The sequence below is a fragment of the Engystomops pustulosus genome, chromosome 7 (genome assembly GCF_040894005.1).
Source record: "Engystomops pustulosus chromosome 7, aEngPut4.maternal, whole genome shotgun sequence".
NCBI classification, from domain to species: domain Eukaryota; kingdom Metazoa; phylum Chordata; class Amphibia; order Anura; family Leptodactylidae; genus Engystomops; species Engystomops pustulosus.
In genome coordinates, this window is record NC_092417.1 from 141,688,664 (window position 1) to 141,711,427 (window position 22,764).

At 42.0% G+C, this 22,764-nt stretch overlaps 2 protein-coding genes across 7 annotated transcripts; one reads left to right on the forward strand and one right to left on the reverse strand.

Annotated features, from left to right (window-relative positions):
* Positions 1-781: 781 nt before the first annotated feature.
* On the reverse strand, positions 782-16,237 carry CPSF7 (cleavage and polyadenylation specific factor 7). Of its 4 annotated transcripts, none has more exons than XM_072118019.1 (9): positions 16,108-16,237; positions 13,439-13,645; positions 11,032-11,135; positions 6,462-6,607; positions 4,880-5,309; positions 3,679-3,794; positions 3,438-3,585; positions 3,164-3,304; positions 782-1,620 (listed from the first exon to the last, which is right to left on the reverse strand). In XM_072118019.1, the coding sequence occupies exons 1-8, from the start codon at positions 16,159-16,161 to the stop codon at positions 3,169-3,171; spliced, it is 1,341 nt and encodes a 446-aa protein (XP_071974120.1). In that variant the 5' UTR covers positions 16,162-16,237; the 3' UTR covers positions 782-1,620; positions 3,164-3,168. The 4 variants fall into 4 exon arrangements, with proteins under 4 accessions (XP_071974120.1, XP_071974119.1, XP_071974118.1 ...); XM_072118018.1 differs by having other exon boundaries at positions 3,164-3,307; XM_072118017.1 differs by having other exon boundaries at positions 16,075-16,206.
* Positions 16,200-21,427, forward strand: SDHAF2 (succinate dehydrogenase complex assembly factor 2). 3 transcript variants are annotated; one of them, XM_072118022.1, is made up of 4 exons: positions 16,200-16,326; positions 19,977-20,167; positions 20,290-20,399; positions 21,189-21,427. In XM_072118022.1, exons 2-4 carry the CDS (start codon positions 20,022-20,024, stop codon positions 21,317-21,319), a joined length of 387 nt encoding a protein of 128 aa, XP_071974123.1. In that variant the 5' UTR covers positions 16,200-16,326; positions 19,977-20,021; the 3' UTR covers positions 21,320-21,427. The 3 variants fall into 3 exon arrangements, with proteins under 3 accessions (XP_071974123.1, XP_071974121.1, XP_071974122.1); XM_072118020.1 differs by having other exon boundaries at positions 16,269-16,407; XM_072118021.1 differs by lacking the exon at positions 16,200-16,326 and adding an exon at positions 16,372-16,507.
* Positions 21,428-22,764: the final 1,337 nt, after the last annotated feature.

Sequence of the window (22,764 nt, forward strand, 5' to 3'; positions counted from 1 at the left end):
AGTACTGCGTGGAGGGAGGTGCGTTCCCGCATTTTGCAGTACTATTACTCCAGGTGGCAGCTGTATGTTATATATTATACAGCCAACACCCGCCTCTAACACCTCTGAACGCAGGTGTTAAACCCTTAAACGCCACGGTCAAGCGTAACTGCAGCGTGTAAGGGGCATATCAACTAAAAGGAGATGCAAAGTACAACTCATCAGTATCAGATTTATCATTCAGCATCAGACAGAGATTAATCTGCCGCCGCAGAGATCTGTCTATTTGTACCCCACAATGTATATCAGGTCAAAGCCCACTATCAAGTCTCTGATAAAATGTCAGAGAGCAAGCATAGAGAAAAAAAAACAGTAACAACTTCTGCCCTAATACTAGACAGCAAGTGAATAAGAGAGTCAGCTAGTCAGTAATAAATTTCGGAGAGCCAATGGCTGATTGAAGCCCTAATCAGTTAGATGTAAATGGGGTTGTCCCGGCTACTACTTGTTTACACCAAATAGTCACTGCTAATGTGTTGTTGTTAGAGTGATGCAGGACGTACACGTGTTAACAATGGCAGACCGCAAAACGTTCAGCCCCTGGATGTTGGTAATTTTTGACTTTCATGAACCTTAAAGATGCCATTATCACTACTTCTTGTAGCATCCAAGGGGTTTACCAACCATAATTACTCACTACAAGGCTCCCCTTCTGACTGCACCGACACGGTTGTATTTCCTTTCTACAATCAATATATTTGCTCCAGTTCATTCTATGAAAAAGACGACAACCCATGTAAAATATTGACAACATTATCAAGTTTATTCACAATTCCCAGGTAGAGATAATGAAGGTTTATTGGAGGGGTGAATTTCCCACTGCTGTAAGGCAAGGGTATTTAATGGTGCCTTGTAAGCTAAAACTCCCAACCCTAGATAGGCAACTAAAAATCCTGATTCCTTTTTTTTATTAAAAAAAAAAAAAATGTTTTGGGCCAAGCAATAAATTCACCCCTCCCATAGCCAACCTGGTCAATGCGCTCCCTCCATACACCCCAAATATGGTTAGAAAGGGACAGGGACTTAGTTCAGTTCTCCAGTTCCCTTATATTATAAAACACTCCGCGACTTCCACCAGAATATCTTACCAGTCTGACAACCAGAAGACAAAGGCTAGGAGGAGGAATAAAGCAGTATCTAGTCAGTGCACGGATGGGACAGAGGTCCAGGTTACATGGGTCACCAGATAGAAGTTAGATTCACGTTATATAAATAATCTCTTTATATGAACGAACTGCAACAAGAACAAGAGAAAACACATGGAGAAGGAAATCAACTATCGTGTGGTGAGATGGTGACGGATCTTCAGAAGCAAAAAAATTCTTCTAGAGAATCGATAGAGAAAGTCCTGGCCCGGTGGAGAGGCTGCGTCTTCTGAGAGATTCTGGGGAAGGTGCACGTGGGAACAGATGGAGAGAGCTGTGCTTCGTCATGGAGACGTCATGGTCCCTGCATGAAATGGAATAAATCCCAGGAGGGGGCTGCGACAATTTGTAGCTGAAGGGTTAAGCATAATCTCTAGGTCACAACAACAGAATTGTCCCTCGTAATTAAAAAGAAAAAAAAAAACTGTGCATCATCCTGTGGAGAGAAGATTGGAGGTCAAATATGCTTTTATTAAAAGAAATGTTTCACATTTACAAACATACATAACATAGATATCCCCCAACTATCACCCACGGCCCCTTCCCTCCCCCCATCCTGGCTCCCGATATCCAGCAATAATGTATTACAGGGAGCGGCAAGCTTAGATACAATACTGTACCACAGTGGGCGATACATGTATAGTAACATGCTGCAGTGCAATGGTCACTCAGGCCAGCAAAAAGTGTATCCTCAGTAATACCAGAGACTAGGATCAGTATCTAACCAGGGAACCCACAATTTTTCAAACTTAGGTAGCGCAGAGCACCTCCATTTTCTATAAATTCTTTATAAAGATGCACATTTAGGGAAAATGGCCACAGTCCACATCACATCCTACCATAAGGACTTCTGCAGGATGTCAGTATTTTTCTGCCTAACTACTAGTAGGGTTAGTAGATTTTGCACAGGGTTTCCAGACCTCTATCCCAAGTGCTCAGACCTCTGGTACCTTCCTCACCTATTGTGAAGTGCCGTGGTTAAAGGGTTCTGGGAACAGGTTTGCAAATTTCTGTTCGATAAAATACTAGTGGCTGTCGCTGATGACCCTAAGCTCCGTCTCCTGCAGGTAGACCCTGAATTGTTCCAGTCCACAGCAAAACAGTCTTTTTCTTACTGAAACTTTGAATTATGCTAGGAAGACAGAAACTAGATTTTGGATGTCTGCACATCCCCCCTCTTTCTGCAACTGGATCAAGACAGTTAATACTCTCCCACTCAAAAAAGTGGTTATGTATACATAGGAAGAAGGACAGGGGGGGTCTAGGCCATCTTGAAGAAATGGCTTGAATCGCTCTTTACTGCTGTTCCCCAAATTCCATCCTAGACACACTCCCCCTATATGTATGGGTCTCTCTTGCCCTTACCTGGTTATACCATTAGAGGCGGGCCTGGGGTGTGGACATGGTGCGACATGGTTTGTTTGTCGTTACAAGGGCAAATTTATTTGAACCCATTGTTTACACGCATGATTGATGTTCTTGCATGTATTTTTCTTTACCGTGGAGATGATCCGTCTATGATAGCGGACAGTATGCATACTGTATAATTGTATCCTGTATTTTTCTCTTTTTAAATTTTGGCCTTACAGCACATATGTGGGGCCCTTCATCTACCATGTGCATTGCATCTCCAGATGCCCTTAAATAAAGTTTATTGTCGATTTTAAAAAAAAATGGCAGAAATGTTATAAAATCTGTTTGGGCATATAAGGCAGCCCCCCCCCCCCCCCCCCTCTGGAATTATGGATATCTGGAGCATGTCCACAGCAAAATATTTGCCTCCTGCAGAAGTCCTTATGGTAGGATGTAATGTGGACTGTGGAAATTTTCCCTAAATGTCCATCTTTATAAAAAATTTATCAGTTTAAATGAAATCCTACATAAAAAGTTGAGGCCTGGGCAAAATAGATAAATACTCCTTCCCAGTTTCAGATCAGTGAAAACATTTACAGCAAATAACATTATCCAACCCTCATCACCTGTACTAACGATGTCGGTCCTTGTCACGATGCCGGTCATGATAATAATCATCTGATCGATCCTCATGTGGGTCTCTGTGACGTCGACTGCTGCCTTCCCGTGACCTACTAGGTGACCTATCCCTGGAACGGTGCCGCTTCCTGCTGTGACAATAGGTAAAGCTTTTTTTAATACCCAGTTCCTTGTTTATACGGTCGCATAAATACTACCGTCTGAACGTGCAGCTTCACAGAGTCACTGGTCCAGACACTGGAAGCTTAGAGCATTGCTAACCTTGAAGAGTTGGCCTTGTCCTGTATTCCATGTAGGCAATCTCTGAGAGAGGACAGGAGGACACGACAACGATCATCATTAGCTACACGAGACTCCTTTATTACAGCAATCGCCGTCTCTAGGGTTTTTATAGCGTTTGCATAATCTCCTGTAAGAGAGAAAAAACATTTTGTGAAAAAAAAATGAAAATGTAAAGAAGAGAGACAACAATAAGTACATACATAAAGAAACAAATTTGTACCTGATGTAGCCCCACATACAGCATTAGAAAGTGCACTCCTTGATATCGCTCGGTTCCTGTTCATTAACTCCTCAAACTCTGCTTCACTGACTGGGGGCTGCTGGAGCTTCATGTCCCTGGAAACATAAAAAGGTCAGAGGATAAGCTGTGCTGTTCTTTTAGAGGGAAACACATTGATGTGTGAGGTGGGGTGGTGCATGTCACTGGATGCACGGGCTGTCACTAGCAACGCTCCGAGAGTTGGCAAGACAAGCCCATTTTATATACAGCAGCGCTATATACCGTGCACGTGGCTCTTAAATACGAAATTAATTTTGTGAATTTTTTGGCCTTTGGCGTTTCAATGCAAGGCACCAACAAACAGTTCATCTTATGAGGCACATAAGCTTTAATTCGCCACATAAGGCTACTGCTTTTGTTCTCCTGATGCCCCAGATTTATCACTGTGATGAATTCTGGTGCAGTATTAGACTGTCGGTTCCTACTTTAGACCTGGTTTTAGTTGGTCACTGTGCACTGGAATTTTTAGGCGCACACACACTATTTTCTGTTAACAAAGCCCTATTCCTGTGAGGTCACATCCGTTTTTCAAAGGCGGACATGTCTAAAAAGTGCCAAAAAAGTCTAAAAGCCATGATAAATGTGGTACAAGGCATTTTATACAGTTTTTTTTGGTGGTGCAAATCTGCCAAATGTCCGTCTCAAGTGCTGGCTTCCAGTGGGTGAAGTGGGCCTTCCTATATACATGACCCCTCAGTGATAACACCACTCTCATGTCAGTGGTTGGAGGGGCCCGACATCACACAATCCTCCATCCACTGATATGGGAGTGGTTACCCCCATAACCACTGCCAGTAGGATACGGGACATAACAAGAACTACTGAGCGCTTTTGCCATCAGGTCATGTGACACGCAACTCCCATGGACTACAGAGAAATTTTATCCTGGTAAGTATGATATCGGTGACCCTGTTAGGGTCTTATATTTAGTGGCCAACCCCTTTAATATAGGAGGATAGCCCCATAACTGTTGTCTATCCAGGTGCTACAAGAATACTACCCATCCAAGATGTGGGCAAGGATTTTGTAACGTTTGCCATTTTAGAAGATTTTAGAAGATGAGAAGAAAGATCAAATAGGCTGCACAAGACACAAATAAAACTCTGTTGAACATCCTTAAGCCTACGTATGTAACACTTACCGGACTTGTAAATAGGGATTAGAAAGCATCTTGTACGGATCAGGTGGGGGACCAACCAAAGAATTCGGAGGAGGGAAAAATGCCGGGTTTAGGTGAAGAGCTGGAGGCACACCGCCCGGGGGAGGCATCCCAAGTGGAGGTGGCAGCCTTGGAGGTGGGGGCATAAGGTGGGCGTAATGCAGGGGGGGAATTGGAGGGGCTCGATATACAGCAGGTAAGGCAGATGAAGGAGGCGGAGGAACTGATATCGGGGGACGTGGGATGGACATAACAGGGATGCGGGAATTGTTTTCCATAAACGGTGGGCGTGCAAAGTACGGCACAACATTTTTGGGAGTCTCTGGTCGTGGTGATGACAGCGCTGGTTCAGTGGGGCTGGCGAAACCATCTGCAGGGTCAACCGAGTCCTTTGAATTAGGGACACCCTCAGCTGTAAGGAGACAAAACAAAAGAATGTATGAGAAGCAGCATATACCTAAAAAAACTAAATCATTGAGAAATAACTGAAAACAACAATGAAAATCCAGTCTGAGAAGATCACCCCAATGACTATGAATTTAGTTGTTATAGTATAAAGCTTGCAGAGAAAAGAAAGTGGTCCAGCTCCAGATGAAACGATAATTATACTACTTTATTCAGATCCATTAAAATCCTGCAGATAAAGAAAGACTGACGTGTTTCACCTTACGGCTTAATCATAGACAGTGATAAAGTGAAACGTGTCTTTCTTGTCCTGGTGTTTTGTTTTAATGGATCTGAATAAAGTATAATAATTATCGTTTCTTCTGGAGCTGGACCAATCTTTTTCTCCTGTGGCCTTTGGGGCTCTAGATCCGTCCACAGATTGGGTCGGTACATCCACAAGTGTAAAAGGAGGTCAGATGGACATGAATTTTCTTGATGTAAAACACAGTATAAAGCTTGGGACAGAGAATGGTGACACAGTAGTCATCTACAAGCATTAGGTTTCTGGGAAGACGTGTACAGTATTTATCAGGGTTTATGAGAAGAAAACACACACAACATCTCCATAACAAGAGCCATACTTGAGCTTTTATAAAACATAATCTACTTTAGTAGCATAGCAATGGGCTATCTATGAGCAGATTGTCATCACCATCTTGCTGGCCAAGCACCACGTTCACTTCAGTTACCAAGTATTCATGCATTACCCTTTTCTCTTAGCCCCAGGACACGTTCACACGCTGCGCTTGAATAGTCCTGCCCGATGCACTTGAATTGTGTTTCCATATGCAATTCAAATTCGGCGTGTGATTGTGGCCTGCGGGGTCACCATGAAGCCCTTTCCGTGAATTGGGTGGACTTATCAGCCTGGAAACCACTCAGCCGGACTAAGCCAATGTCATCAGTTCACTTCTACTGAGTGGGGTTCAGGCAAGTAAAATCCCATTACTTGGGCTCAATTTTACCTTGAAGTAACCAATACTCCTTTAATACAGCCTTTAACATCGAGGGAGATGGTGCCTGTAGATGAACAAACCTCCTGACAGCTTTGATTTAAAAGCAGCATGGGACCATTTTGTTTTTTCAATGATATTTCAAGTGGGTGAAAGGTTCTTACTTTTTCGTGCAATTGCCTCAAAGAATGAAAGGTTCTGCCTGTTGGCCAGTCGAACATCAAGTTTCTTCCCATTTACTTTCTTTGTAGGCAACTGTTCCAAAATGTGACTCAAAGAAGCTTCTGAAGAAACGACGACCTCAGCATACCTACATTACAGGGACCATTAACAACCGTGTACACAGGAAAAAGTCTACCACAAATCTCTGCTTTGTATTCCCGCTTTACATTTGGTAACATTCACAAAAGTGCACGTTCTCGTCTCCATACCTCAGAGAGATTTAAGAAATAGAGAACTCTGTGTGGCTTCCAGATCGAAGTCAGGGTTTCCTTTGTACTTCTCACTGGCTATGGGCACATTCATAGACTCTCACCGGAGAAGGATAAAGGAACATTTGCTTCCTTTGTGTTCAACTGCCTCAAAGTACAACTAAACACAAAAATGAAGACACTTTAGTTGAACCTCCAGGTTTTTTTTCTCTGGAAGGCTACAAAAATAAGCAGAAAGAAAACTGCATTAACAAGTTTCTATTATTCCTAGAAAGGTCATTCGCTAGATCTTTACAGGCTTAGAGCTGCATTACCAGCAACTACCTCAAAAACTTTGCAGGACAATTTAGGCTTTAACCCCCTCACAAATGCCATACAGCTATATACATCCTATTTGCAATTACCCTGTGCGAATAGGACCTTTATAGACATCATGACCAATCCTGAACCCTGGCACCTAGAAACACAATTCTGGTGTCATATTAAAGAAGAGGATCTCCCCTTTAATGTGATATATTGTGTATGGAAGCCTCACAGTACTAGAGAAATCCACTCTGAAAGTTGTAGTACATTTTAATTTACTTTTATAAACAGTTTTCTAGTTCCAAGAGTTCTGATTGTATCTTAAAAGGGGTATTCCTGTTACAGTAAATTAATGTCATTCCTTCTATGATAAAAAGTTATGCAATATACTTTCTGTATCAATTTCTTACAGTTTTCTAGATCTTTGCTTGCTGTCATTCTATGGAAAGCTTCAATGTTAACTGTTAGTGGACAGAAATCTGACCATGGTCACACAGGTGCACGGCTCATTATACCACACAGCTCTGATTACTGTCTGTGATATAACGAGCCGTGCACCTGTGTGACCATGGTCAGATTGCTGTCCACTAGTAGTAAACATTGAAGCTTTCTATAGAATGACAGCAAGCAAAGATCTAGAAATCCATGTGTAATTGATACAGAAAGTATATTGGAAAATTGTATAACTTTTCATCATACAAACAATAACAATAATTTGCTAAAATGGGAACACTCCTTTAAGAGGGGACATCTCCTGTGTATTCAGAATTGTGTTTTTATGTGCCAAGGTGCAGGAGATATAAGCATTTGAAATGTGCCCCGTCCAGCTTAGCTTACAGTTTGAAGAATTGTAAGTACATGCACCCTCTGCATTTGTAGCTAAATTTGGGGAAAGGATGATGGAATGACACTGTACATATTTATAACATGTTTTGGTAAAAATTTATTCTGTTTTTCTACCTATTAGAAAAAACGAATGGGGAAATGACTACATTTGTAGTAATTTATGAACCACTTTTATAAAGAAAAAAATATATAATTAATAAAACTATCCTATCAAGTTAAAGTTTCACATGTCATGAAAAAAAGTTAAAATATTTCAATATGTAAAGCTTTTTAGAAATATCGTCATTTACAGAAGCCCATAACAGAACTGCTAAAATTCACCTGGACACTCAGCCATCAATGACCCTCAATCACGAAAGGGTAAAGTACTACATTAAGTAATTCCCACTGTGTTGCAGGACAATTGTGTGAAGGCCCAGAGCATGCATGGTGGCAGCCATTGACTGCACTGTGCCGCATTTCTATGGAGAGGAGAGAGCAGCGCTCACCCCCTCCTTCTCCAGCCGGCTTGCGGCTCACAGCACAGACATGGGCATGGGGCCTACGAGGCGTGGTAAGGAGACATTGCTGGAGATACCCATTAGGCCTTCTGTTGGAGAAAATCTGCGTCCAATATGCACTTATTTATGTGCACTTTTCATGGGGGTTTCATGCAGATTTGTCTATTTAGAGTTACATTTTTTGTGCGGATTTTCTGCCCAGGTTTTTTACAGTCCTGATGATACTTACTACGCACATAAGAGGCATGGCTTTTGCCTCTCCTGGTATATCTGCGATATAAATGGTATTATCTGTAAAATAACAGTTATGAAGTATTTCTTCTCATAACCGGTTGCTACTATTTCACTTATGGGACAATGGGTATGGTACTAACCCGTTAATTTATTCATATTATTCCAGGAGGAATAAGAGTAGACACAAAATAGACATTTTAGAAAAGAACAAATAAAAAAATGGAAGAGGGTTGCATCAGCTTATTTGCATTATACCTTTTTTAACACCAACTATTGATAACCAGGAAAAAATAACTATTTGATCCCTTTACGTCTTGTAATGAAAGCAACGACCCTTCACTCTCACCAAACGTGACTTTATGGTAATGAACGCATTGCAAAATGCCAAGATATATACTGTAAATGCTTTATAAATACTTTGTTTTCCTGCAGTTGCAGAGAGAGATGTGGATAACTGCGTAATATTAGGGAGTAACTACCTTATATACTCGAGTATAAGCCTAGTTTTTCAGCACAAAAAATGTGCTGAAAACCCCAAACTCGGCTTATACTCGAGTCAAAAAAATAAATACCCCTGCATATCTTCTGTGCGATCTGTCCGCCAGCTGCAGCAGGCTATATACACTGGGGCAGGGTCTGGCAGGCTATATACACTGGGGCAGGGTCTGGCAGGCTATATACACTGGGGCAGGGGCTGGCAGGCTATATACACTGGGGCAGGGGCTGGCAGGCTATATACACTGGGGCAGGGGCTGGCAGGCTATATACACTGGGGCAGGGGCTGGCAGGCTATATACACTGGGGCAGGGGCTGGCAGGCTATATACACTGGGGCAGGGGCTGGCAGGCTATATACACTGGGGCAGGGGCTGGCAGGCTATATACACTGGGGCAGGGGCTGGCAGGCTATATACACTGGGGCAGGGGCTGGCAGGCTATATACACTGGGGCAGGGGCTGGCAGGCTATATACACTGGGGCAGGGGCTGGCTGGCTATATACACTGGGGCAGGGGCTGGCTGGCTATATACACTGGGGCAGGGGCTGGCTGGCTATATACACTGGGGCAGGGGCTGGCTGGCTATATACACTGGGGCAGGGGCTGGCGGCTATATACACTGGGGTAGGGGCTGGCTGGCTATATACACTGGGGCAGGGGCTGGCTGGCTATATACACTGGGGCAGGGGCTGGCTGGCTATATACACTGGGGCAGGGGCTGGCTGGCTATATACTGGGGAGGCTGTGACCAATGCATTTCCCACCCTCGGCTTATACTCGAGTCAGTAGGCTTTCCCTGTATTTTGTGTTAAAATTAGGGGCCTCGGCTTATACTCGGGTCGGCTTATACTCAAGTATATACGGTATTTCTTAATACAAATGTTTTGTTTTTTTTAATGGTCCAGGTGAACATTTAGAATAAAGGAAATCTGTCAGCTCCTCCGTCACATTTAACACCTTAACATGTAACAAAAATACTGGGTGTTTGCTGCATTATGAAGCAAACACTTAAAGGTAACACCCAGGATCGGTGCTGGAATTGCAGAGCCATCTTTGCTGGGGCTTGTCACCCAGTGTGAGGTCATCAGGGGGCGAAAACTTATTCCCATGACAGCCTGTAGTCTCTATGAGACTCCAGGGCCTGTTATGCAACACAATCTGTAACAGTATAAAAAGATTGGTAAATCACCCCCTTTCCCTAGAAATGCCGTTCACCGTTTCGCAACACTCAAAAAATTATCTAAAAAGGGATCAAATGGTTATACAGTCTCCAAAATTCTATCAATGAAAACATCAGCCCGTCCCGCAAAAAATTACACGGGCCCGTCCACAGAAATATGAAAAAGTTATGTGTTTCAGGATATGGCAAGACAAATTTATTTTTCTGTACAAAAAGTTTTCATTTTTACACCCTCTCTTGCCTAGTTACACCATCCAGCACATATCACTTAGTCTTGGACGACTTTGCCCAGTTGAGAGACCAGCCAATGGGGCTGCGCCTCATATAAATTGTGCCTAAATGCTTATTTGCATATAAAAAGGTACATTTCCTAGCACTACGGGCTCATCCACAGAAACATAAGTTTGTTTCAATGGTTCGCACAAGTCCCAATGTATTCTGCATGCTGAGGCACAGATAACAGAGCAGGTCCTATTCAAGCTCGGACAATCATTGCCATGTGAGCAGACATCAAACACCAATGACAGAGCGGCTGCAAACCACAGACCAGGCATTAATGTGCACAAGGCCTTATTGCTACAGACTTATAGCAAAAAATATCTCCTTATATAGGACTCTTTACCAACAAGGCCATGAGGTTTACATGACCCAGCAAAAGATCCCTTTAAGGGATCCAAACTTATTTGTGAATGTTACAAAATGTACATTGGTACTTGGATTAACAATATATATTCTATTCTCACCCTTTTGATTTTCCATTTGCTCGGTTTTCCGCAAACTTCAGTTCCACAGGATCATGGATGCCAACCGAGCGAATGGCGGAGAGGAGCTGCTGATCTGTCGTCCACTGGTGAAAGAACGAGAAATTATTTTCATTACAAAATTAACACAATGTACTGATCTGCTTCCGCTTGAATGGAATCTGTCAGCAGGTTTGTCCCGTTGAGTTGATAATACTTGCAATGCACATAGTGCTCTGGCTTATCATAGCGATTCCCAAATCAGAAACCTGCTATGTCAACATTATAGGGAACCTTTCACTACATTTTTAACAAATACAACTAGTAACATGTTCTCAGAGAATCCTATTCAATATATGCCACTCTTCTTTTAGCTAAAAATAGTTTCCCTCACATCCCCATAAAATCAACTATGTTATCTTATACAGTCAGATCTAGAGCGAGTAGAAGGAAGCATGTCCTCCTCGGCGGAATCCAGCAGCTCCTCCCCACGTTCTATGCCTCAGCATTCCTGGATGCTCAGTCCCAAACAGGACCATAAGGGGAAAAAAACCTCTATATCCACTTGCCGCTTTTAATTTAAGTTATAAAAAAAAAAAGTACATAAGAAACATAACTAAAGAGCTTTTACCATAAACCATATTTAGCCCATAAAAACCTTGATATTGGAGACGCGTTTTGGATATATGAACTAGATCGTATATAGATGCCGCCATATACAGCTTTGAGGCATGAAAAAAAACGTACTGGTATATTATCTGAATCAATATTTCATAACTTTTCATATAAATTCAGTTTTTCACATTATTATCTCTCTCCCTATCTCATAATTATATTGTCATAAAGAGCACACAAAGTATTTTTAGCAAATGTAGTGAAATAAAATGTGTAGGAACGTGCATAGTGTATTGCCTCTTCAGCCACTAGAGGGCAATGTGTACATTAAAGGAGATGCAATGTTATTTCCATTTAATGTGTAGTTTGTGTTGTTAAATATATTCATTTGGGAAATATATATTTATTTGGCTTCTATATATTTATTTAATTTGTGAATACTGAACTTTAGATGCAGAGAATTGTCTATGTCCCATGATGCTGTAAATTGCGATATAGGTGGGTATATATTGCTAAATATAAATGTACTTTATGTGAGACAAGCCCCAAACGTGCTTAGGCAACATTCAAGAAATTAGTAAAGATATAGCGGATAAAAGTCACGGATATTTATAACACTCAAACTGAGTGGCATCTACAATTTTTTTTTTTTTGGGGGGGGGAAGGGGTAGTGAATAATAGGTACCATAGGGAGTACCTATACCCATTTTGACCATCCTTCTGTACCTAAGTAATGATACAATGTAAATATTTATTGTACTACGCCCTCTTACATATGCCCTTGGAATTTAATTAAAGAGATGCAACAAATAAAAATACTCACAACAAAAATGTCTCACATCAAGTACAACTATATTTATCAATATGTATTACCTATATTGCAATCTGCATCATCATGGGACATAGACAATCCCACCTTCTCCCCTTCTATGCATCTAAAGTTCATTAGGCACACATTAAATATATATTAATATATAACCCAAATATATATTTCCTGAATGAATATATTTAATTAATAACTTGAGCTACACTACAAATACATGATGGAAACAACATTGTATCTCCTCCAATGTACACGTTGCCCTCTAGTGGCTGATGAGGGAATACACTATGTGCATCCCTACAAATTTCATTTCACTACTTGCTAAAAATACTTTATGTTCTTCAAAATAGAATTATAATGTGAAACACTGATTTAATATGAAAAAAGTTTTCGAGCAAGATTTTAAAAAGCTGCATACAGGGGCGTCTATACACTAGAACTGATGACGGATCTAGTTCAGATCAGAAACACGTCTCACATATCAATTTTTTTTTATGGGCTAAATGTTCATTGGTTTATGGTAAAAATAAATTATAAATTCCATTTTTTATCAAAGGATATAGAGATTTTTTCCCTATGTCTGGTTTGGGACTAAGCATTTAGCATTGAATTAACCCGACCAGGTACCTGAATGCCCAGAAGAGACATGGGGAGGAGCTGATCCCCCTTCAACTTGCTATAGATGTGACTAGGTAAGATTACAAAGTAAAATTTATGAGGGATTTTAGCTAAAAGACATTTAGTGAATAGTAGTTAATGTGTGTATAATATACCATATAAGCCTAGTTTTTCAGCACAAAAAAATGTGCTGAAAACCCAAATTCGGCTTATATTTGAGTAAAAAAATCTAGGTTTTACCAGGTTTTTGTGGTAAAATTAGGGGCCTCGGCTTATACGGTAGTTATTTGTGACTAAGCGATTAAAAGAATGGATGGAATTCCTCTCTCCTGTGCTACCATATCCAATACTCACCCATGTGAAGTTCCCTATGTATACAGAGGCCTTCTTGCGTATGTTATTGTACGTGTACAAGACAGCAGGCTTCTTGTTGGTTTCGCCAGAGTTAGTATGTACCGGGGAGGTTGGGTCAGTCTTTCCATCACCGTGAGATGAGCCGAGAGATGCGACTGCCAAGACATCATCATACAAGTCTACCTGCTCGGCAGCAAATTCTGATTCCTGGGGAAAAGGTAAAACTACTATTATGATTCCAGAAATCGAAGGACTTGGCAACATGCAGAGGACCCCAAAATGAGCCATAAGGCCATAAGGCAAGACTTTCTGGGCGGAAGAGGGTGTTATTCTGCTAGTGGATATGGTATTAGTAGTACGGGGGGGGAGGGGGGGGCGAACGCATGCGCACTTGAAATGAAAACTGCTGTAGATAGTAGATAAAATATGGTTCCTAAGGGTGAAGACATTTGCAATTAACTTTTAGGTCTAAACTTAGGGAGCCATTGCAAAGATCATGGGGTCTCATCAACTGTATCTTCTCCCTCTGGACAGAAATACAACTGAGAGCCCTGACTATTCTATTGATTCCTAAGCAGCAATGTCAGGTCTATTTAAAGCTCTGCCCTGTACATAGGCTGCTGCCATCATGTAAATTACTTGCAAATGTGGACTTTTATCGTTAGGTGTCCGGGAGCTGTCCATTTCAGGGTGTGGATCACCCCATATGCTGCTTAATTTCTAATTTGTTAATGGAGGACTTTGTGGGTCTTGTCCCTTTCCTCCCCTTGAGTTGTGCGGATTGTTTTTTAATTTTCAGCTATATGCGTAGGGATGTGCGGGGAGGAGGCAGCCTCATTCCACAAGGTGGCAAACTAGCGAGATTGTATTAGAGAAAGCTGGGTTCCCACCAAACTAATCATCATATGATGAACTGATGGAGAATGACACTCCTTAAAGGGTAGCGGACCTGAAAACAACATTTGCAGAAACCTGGAGTCCAGTGTGTATACGTGGATATTAGTAGGTTCTGGCCATTACCAGGTCTTCTTTAACTAATAGATTTTGAGCTACTGTGAGGAGACTCTGCCCCCCACCCCCTATGCAATATAACACCTCAGTAAGATTCTGTCTGTCCTGCTGGCAAGACTGAAGGGATGAAAAATCAAAGAAGAAAACTCTCTGACCAAATATATCTCAGTTTTTTGGTTTGGCCACTTTTCAATAAATCTGTTCTATAAGACAGGTCTCTGAATGTATATGTACCTTTGCCTCTGGTGAGAGCTTCAGCCTTTACCTGATCTCCCCATGTTGCACTTTGCAACACCACACAACTCCCTACTTCAGTCCGTCTGTAATGGCAGACTCCAGTGTGTCTCTTTTTTTTTTCTTTCCATCTTACTGACAGATACAGGGAGGAGGGAGGTGGGGGGCAGGATGAGTCAATCTCTTGCTGCAGGTAAACAAACATCCTACAGAGTGCACAGATAGTATGCACACAGCACTAAATGAAGCATCAGGGATCATGAATCAATTGGTGAGAATTCAGGGATTATTATAAAGGCAGTAAAGGAACATAGGCAATGTTAAACAGTAGCCAACCCCTTTAAGTTTTTCTATTGATTTATTTACAAAGGAGGCCATGGATAAGAAATATTAGAAAATTACTTGGATCAATGAGTAAGTGTCCCTGGCATATCCATGCTCAATTTTGACAGTAGATTTCCTTCCATAATAATATATTATAACGTTACATTCACACGAGCCGGGCGGGCACACGTCACCGCACTGGAGCAGAGCAGGGCGTAATACAGGACAACGTGTCCTCCCCTCACCGTAGCCAGACACCAAAGATGTCAATGGCAGCTGCATATCGGTTCCCATTACGTCCGTAGGAATGAGCCCTAACTCCTTACAGACAGTCCTTGGATAATCTCACAGAACTGAATCATTAAGGGAAATATTATCTAACTTTGGAAAGAGTCATTTATTACTCTCCGTATCTCTCTGAAGTGCACAGAGCACAGCAGGATTTCCTATGCACTGATCACGGAGCAAGAAGAAGAAGACAAAGACACAGCGGAGCAGATTTACTTAATGAAATATATTACACAGTGTACTATGACCTGCTCCATTCATTTCCAATAGGCGAATGATAGTGGTTCACATAGCGGATGGTGCAAATTTATACAAGCTTTGTCAATGCATGAGTGTGGTTTGCATCCTAGACTTGGATATGGGTAAATGGGAAGGCAAAGAGAACACATGGACACCATTTGTACGTGTGGCACGTGGCGCTGTAAATCTGGAATCTGTAAACATTGCTGCAGCCTCTTTCCACAAAATACGGATGAGGTAAAACACACACAGACAAGGCGCAGGTAAACACAACTGGCTAGTACTCGCTTATGTGACTGGGTAGAAGCAGGGATCATGTGATCCATCGCAGCCAATATGGGGGATTAATAGAATCACATGATGTATATTGTAAAAAAATATCCTGGGGTGCCCCTCCTGCAGTGGGTGCAGCTCAGCCCATCACTACAGGTAGCCACTCCCCCGGGTCGGGCGGCTGATAACAGAAAAAGCCAGCGCAGTGTGCATGCAGATACATGACCATTCCCCCCAACATACAAGAAGAATAAAAATATGAGTACATCTCTCCGTGCGCCGGTCCGGGTCTCCCCCACCTGCATGAACTCTTCATCGGCGTAAATATCTATAAGATCCGCCCCGTCCGCCATACCCGGCACGGGACCCGGATGTACGAGTCCGGCTCTGTCTCCCCGTGTGAGTGACGTCACGCCGGGCTGCAGCCGCTCTCAGATCCCGCGCTCGTCTCTCGGCACCGTGAGAGGAACTCTGCAGCTCCCACAATCCCGCGCTCACCGGAACTTCCGGCCTGCGAGGTACCCACACTCCGACACTTCCGGTTCTAAGGGTCGAACGGTGAGAGTGACGTCAGGATGCTGCCGGGGATCCGAGCCCGGGTAGGGAGCTCCTGTATATCTGCTTTCCCTAACGTCCTGCTAATCCCACTGCACACAGAGAGGACCCTGGAGATTAGCCCTTGACTTGCCCTCCTCACGGGTGATTACCCATAGGACAGGCAGTGTGCTGAAAACTACAGCTCCCAGCATGCACTGCCTGTCTGTGGCTATGACAGCCCTGCAGGGGCATGCTGGGAGTTGTAGTTGAGAATGTGTTTTAGAGCAATAGGTTGGAGGCAAATGCTTTAAACCTTAGACAACGATGTTTTGTAATACACTGGTCAGAAATCCAGATGGTAAGTTTGAAGTATGTGGATGTAGCCGCAGTCAGTCACATGTTGTATGTTACATCTAACTTTTGGGTTAGAGAAAGTGAAAAAAAAGTCCCTACCTTTCAGAAACCACGCCCCAATTATAACGCTGCTTGCCCCACTCCTAAACAGTAAACTGTCAACCTTAACCCTTTGCATCACAACGGTTTTTTGTTAATTTTTTGTCCCCTATCTTCAGAAATTTATAACTTTCATTTTCCGTGCACAGAGCTGTATGACGGCTTATTTGCTGCCTAACAAATTGCAATTCTCTGTGATGTTATTTGTTATTCCATGCCGTCTACTGGGAAGCTGGAAAAAAAGTGGTGAAATTGGCAAAAAAACACATTTGAGTCGCTTTCTTGCAGGCTCAGATTTTACGATTTCACTGTGCGCTTCAAATGACACATCTACTTTATTCTTCGGTTCGGTACAATCACAGTGATATATTTCTACAGGTTTTATGTTTTTTTTTTTTTGTTTTTTTTTTAAACCTTTTTAATTGAGAAATCAAGGCGGATATATACATTTTCTGTCATTGAAAACGAGCATTAAACATATGATACAATCCAGTCAATGTACACTCACCGGCCACTTTATTAGGTACACCTGTCCAACTGCTCGTTAACACTTAATTTCTAATCAGCCAATCACATGGCGGCAACTCAGTGCATTTAGGCATATAGACATGGTCACGACAATCTCCTGCAGTTCAAACCGAGCATCAGTATGGGGAAGAAAGGTGATTTGAGTTGCCTTTGAACGTGGCATGGTTGTTGGTGCCAGAAGGGCTGGTCTGAGTATTTCAGAAACTGCTGATCTACTGGGATTTTCACGCACAACCATCTCTAGGGTTTACAGAGAATGGTCCGAAAAAGAAAAAACATCCAGTGAGCGGCAGTTCTGTGGGCGGAAATGCCTTGTTGATGCCAGAGGTCAGAGGAGAATGGGCAGACTGGTTTCAGCTGATAGAAAGGCAACAGTGACTCAAATCGCCACCCGTTACAACCAAGGTAGGCAGAAGAGCATCTCTGAACGCACAGTACGTCGAACTTTGAGGCAGATGGGCTACAGCAGCAGAAGACCACACCGGGTGCCACTCCTTTCAGCTAAGAACAGGAAACTGAGGCTACAATTTGCACAAGCTCATCGAAATTGGACAGTAGAAGATTGGAAAAACGTTGCCTGGTCTGATGAGTCTCGATTTCTGCTGCGACATTCGGATGGTAGGGTCAGAATTTGGCGTCAACAACATGAAAGCATGGATCCATCCTGCCTTGTATCAACGGTTCAGGCTGGTGGTGGTGGTGTCATGGTGTGGGGAATATTTTCTTGGCACTCTTTGAGCCCCTTGGTACCAATTGAGCATCGTTGCAACACCACAGCCTACCTGAGTATTGTTGCTGACCATGTCCATCCCTTTATGACCACAATGTACCCAACATCTGATGGCTACTTTCAGCAGGATAATGCGCCATGTCATAAAGCTGGAATCATCTCAAACTGGTTTCTTGAACATGACAATGAGTTCACTGTACTCAAATGGCCTCCACAGTCACCAGATCTCAATCCAATAGAGCATCTTTGGGATGTGGTGGAACGGGAGATTCGCATCATGGATGTGCAGCCGACAAATCTGCGGCAACTGTGTGATGCCATCATGTGAATATGGACCAAAATCTTTGAGGAATGCTTCCAGCACCTTGTTGAATCTATGCCACGAAGAATTGAGGCAGTTCTGAAGGCAAAAGGGGGTACAACCCGTTACAAGCATGGTGTACCTGATAAAGTGGCCGGTGAGTGTATTTCATGCGTTGTTATTCTCGTGCCGCTTCCCACTCTGTTTTCTTTAATTTTCCTCCTATTCGTTTCCTTGTTGTAGTGCTTTATGCACCATTAAGTACGAATTGGCACTTTTATTTCTTGTTGTCAAGGTTTTTAACACCACAAATAATTTAACAACATTTAAACTACTGAGTATAAACATCAAGAAGTATAGTAATGGGAATAAAATAATATAATCGTAATCATATAACAAGCCAGGGGAAGTAGCCTTCGGCCGGCGGCACACGTGGCGTTTTGAACCCGTTTTTGGGACGTTTTTAAGCAGTCCGTTAAAAACGCATATGTCGGGACAGTTGTCATTAGCCAGTGGTTCAATAGACACCGTTTGGCGATCAATAAGAGGATGTGTATGATGGGGGATATAGTGATGTCTACATTTTCTTCCTCTCCGTGTGGCGCTATAGAGTGGATAAGGAAAGCTAATGGTTACAGGGGAACAGGTTTTATTATTGAAGCTTTGTGATGAGAACCAGATTTTACCACCAGACCCTCGGGTAGAAGATGATGTTTCTAGTATGTTCTTTTCTATGAAATCTCCCCTGTTTTATCCTTAAAAAAACCTGATTGCAACAGAAACGGATCAATATTAAGAAACAGATAACATCAGGCTTGTGGTTCTGTGAGCTACAGACGCAGGTCATGATAAATTTTGAAATTTCTCTACAAATAAAGATCCAATGCCCGCCCATTTCTTTAACAGATTTTTCAAATGATCTAAGAGAAGTGGAAGAGATTTCACGTAAAAGAGGGAATCCTAGCAGCAAGCGAAACCGATAGTCCGGGGGGCAAGGGGGCAGGGGGGGGGGGGAGGTGGTAACCTGCTAGATGCTGGTGGATAAAAGTGTAAACTGCTCCCTCTGCGAATAGTCTATCTCACTATACATATTCAGCATATGTTTCACACATATATCACATTTGTTTCACATAGACACAGTTCTGCTTATTTGGGGGGGTCACAAAACAGTCAATTAGTTGGCATCCAAACATTTAAAATGTTCCTAGTTCTCTTACAATGGTGGCATGGGGGGAGATTTCTCACTGCTTCTATGCCAGAAAACTGAGTAGACAGGCATTGAGTGTTCCCGCCACGTGCCTGCGTACTTTTGAAAAACCTGCAAACTTTGGTTTGCAATTTTTTACACAAAAATAGACCAGGTTGGAACTGGCGCAGTTGTGCCCACTGGCCTCGCTCCTTACCTGATACATCAAGAGGCCTAAGCCCCCATAATGTCTATTACCTATATCCTCTGCATATAGTTCATCTCCATACAGAGCCTGCGTAAGACCGATAAAAATAGAACAGACACTCAAGACAACCAAGCCCTCGCTGCTGCCTCTGTACTTAAAATGCAAAAGTTTATATATCTACCTTCAAGGACCATGGAAATAACCAATTATTTCTTGTTTTAACAGTGTGCACTTTTCACACGTACGTTTATTCGCCAATCCCCACGGTTTATGACAAGTGGTGATACGGGAAGGGATGCCGAAATCCAATTGCCTGTTTGGAAGGAGCGCAAAAATGAAACTTCAGAAGTCAAGAGAGCGAGACTATTGTATGAGAGTCGGAAGAGGGGTATGCTGGAAAACTGTATCCTGCTCAGGTAGCGCCTCAGTCTGCTTGTCTCTCCGCTTTAGCTGATTTTCTGATAGACTGTTAGTATTAGCAATGTTCTTGTATACTATCAAACCTTAAAAACACATGCACAATGTTCTGTCTTTACAGTCTATTTGCCAAAAAGTACCTAAACACCATGACTGATGCACAGATGGCTCAGTATGACCGACTTATCAATGAGCCTAGCAACGACTGGGATATATACTACTGGGTCACAGGTACAGTTAGAATTATGAATCTACTACAGCTATAAAAAGTAACCAATGAGGTAGAGTTTTACAGCTGGTTCCTCCTTTTGGTGGCTTATATCCCTCAGAACTAACAGATCAGGCATATTGATGTCCTACAGCGCAATCATTATCTACCTACCAGTCTGCCACCCCACGTATGGATTGGATAGTTGGTGAATTTGGCCAAAGTTAGTCTAATATATATAGCCAGATAAAATGGGTTTTAAAAGGGTAACAATTTGGTTTGGTTCCCATGGATCTCAAATCCCCAATTTTGACTGATTGATGAGTTGTTGAGCATGCATACTGCTGCTCCTTTCATTACAATGGGAGGATCAGAAATTGCAGAGCAAAGCGCTCAACTATGTCTGACAATCTCATCGACCATGATTCAAAATTTCAGAGGAGGATGGATGGTGGGTGGGGGGACCCTGCTTCGTACTGAACACTCCTCTGGGACACATGACACAAGCCGGCAGTGAGCGATGTAAACTTTAATATTAGTTATTGTTTTAGCCACTTATGCCAGAAGTTTTATAAAAAAAATGTTTGGGGATAAGCTATTTATTGTCTGTGGGGACATGGAGGAGCCTGGTGACAGGTTCCCTTTAAGGAATATGTTTAAAAGGTATACCTTTATTACAAGATCCCTAGACATGAATATGGCTGTATATTCTCTCTTATAAACAGAACTAACAGGATATACTAAAAGTGTGTACTTATTGTATGAACCCCATTGAGCACAGGTTTACTCAACGGTTGTACATTACTTTACAGGGGCGCAGGAACCACCTGAGGAGTTCAACAATGAAATCATGAACTTACTACAGGAATTTGCCAAGAACAGAGATATGGAACAACGTCTGAGACAACCAGACCTGGAGTATTTATTTAAAGAGGCCCAGTAACTAAGAGAAGGGATCCTCACAGCTGATGGCTGTACCTTGTAACTAGTATCTTGTATGGATAAACCTGAAATAAAGCTGTAAAAAATAAAATCATATATATACACAATATATCATCTGTGAATGGCGCAATTATTATTATTATTTTCATGCAAATATGTTTAGTATCACCACGTCCCGAAAGTCCAGACCTATCAATATATAAAAACCCCATAGCTGAAAATGGAGCACAAATGTCCGAAACGTCACCCTTTTGCCATTTTGCAAGACATAAATTTATGAAAAGTATTCAAAATGTCATACAGTCCCCAAACTAGTAGCATTAAAAAGTTAGCTCGTCCCACAAAAATTGACACCTTACACTGAAGTATGAAAAAGTTATTAGTGTCAAAAGACAGCAGAAGAGATATTTTTTTTGTACAGAAGGTTTTAATTTTTTAAATTGTATTAAAACAAAATATAACCTATATAAATTTTGTATCCCTGTTATCGTACCCACCCCAAAAAATAAGGAAGCTCACCATTTTAAGTGCCCCGTGAAAAAGCTGTAAAAAAAGCCACAAAAAAATGTTGCAAATGCATTTTTCCACTAGTTTTATTGATTTTGGATTTTTTTCCCCCTCTTCCTTATATGGAATGGAATATGGAATATTGAATGCTGGCACTAAAAAGTACAATTCATTATGCAGAAAACACCCCTCACACAGCTATGTACACAGAAAAATAAAACCAAAACATGGAAACACAAAAATAAAAAAGGGCCAAAGGGTTAATGTCTGTTGTGCCGTGCATATGTGGTGTGATTTATGCAGCATTGTGGTAAATAAGAGTAAGAAAAAACAGGTATAAAAACTGTACTGTATGAGAAGCTTATTTAATTGGTTTAACGTGCTAACTATTGGAAACCGCTTTCAGGATAAAAACGGATTGACTGGCCCCTACCAACCCCTATATTAAGACTTAACTCCCTTACAAATTCCTTGCAAATTTTCTCGAAACTACACACACCGTTGCATAGTTTTCGTAGAACTGCTGCACGCAACCTTTTATATTTTCCACAATATTGAACACAATTTTACCCAGGACCCCCTTCATGCTTTACACAGGGCAAAGTCTTCATTTCTTTAAAGAGAACCTGTCAAGCAAGTTAACCTCAAACTATCAGTTCCTAAAGCTGTATGCAACTGTCTTCTCGTCAGGGGTCTCCGTGCTCCACTTCGCCCATGTTGAGGGCTCCCAAAGCCCTGTGCAGCCAGATGCTTCCCCGGATGTCTTAGACCTTCCTGATCCGTCTGTGGTGCTAGAGCAGAAATTTGCAGAGGTGCTTGCAGGGCTAGAGATGCGGTAACGAGTGATCAGAGTTGGCAGTTTAAATGTTTTGATGAAAAGTGCATTGGATTATTATCATCTAAACCCATGCACCAAATTCTGTAACATGAGATCGTGAT

Coding starts and splice junctions, on each gene's coding strand:
- CPSF7 (XM_072118015.1), bottom strand. CDS start 16,161: ATGGCGGACGGGGCGGATCTTATAGATATTTACGCCGATGAAGAGTTC. Junction 3,795..4,879: donor AATCCCTATTTACAAGTCCG/GTAAGTGTTACA, acceptor TTATGTTTCCAG/GGACATGAAGCTCCAGCAGC. Junction 3,586..3,678: donor TGTATGTGGGGCTACATCAG/GTACAAATTTGT, acceptor TCTCTCTTACAG/GAGATTATGCAAACGCTATA.
- SDHAF2 (XM_072118020.1), top strand. CDS start 16,384: ATGCTGCCGGGGATCCGAGCCCGG. Junction 16,408..19,976: donor TGCCGGGGATCCGAGCCCGG/GTAGGGAGCTCC, acceptor TTGTTTTAACAG/TGTGCACTTTTCACACGTAC. Junction 20,168..20,289: donor GAAAACTGTATCCTGCTCAG/GTAGCGCCTCAG, acceptor CTGTCTTTACAG/TCTATTTGCCAAAAAGTACC.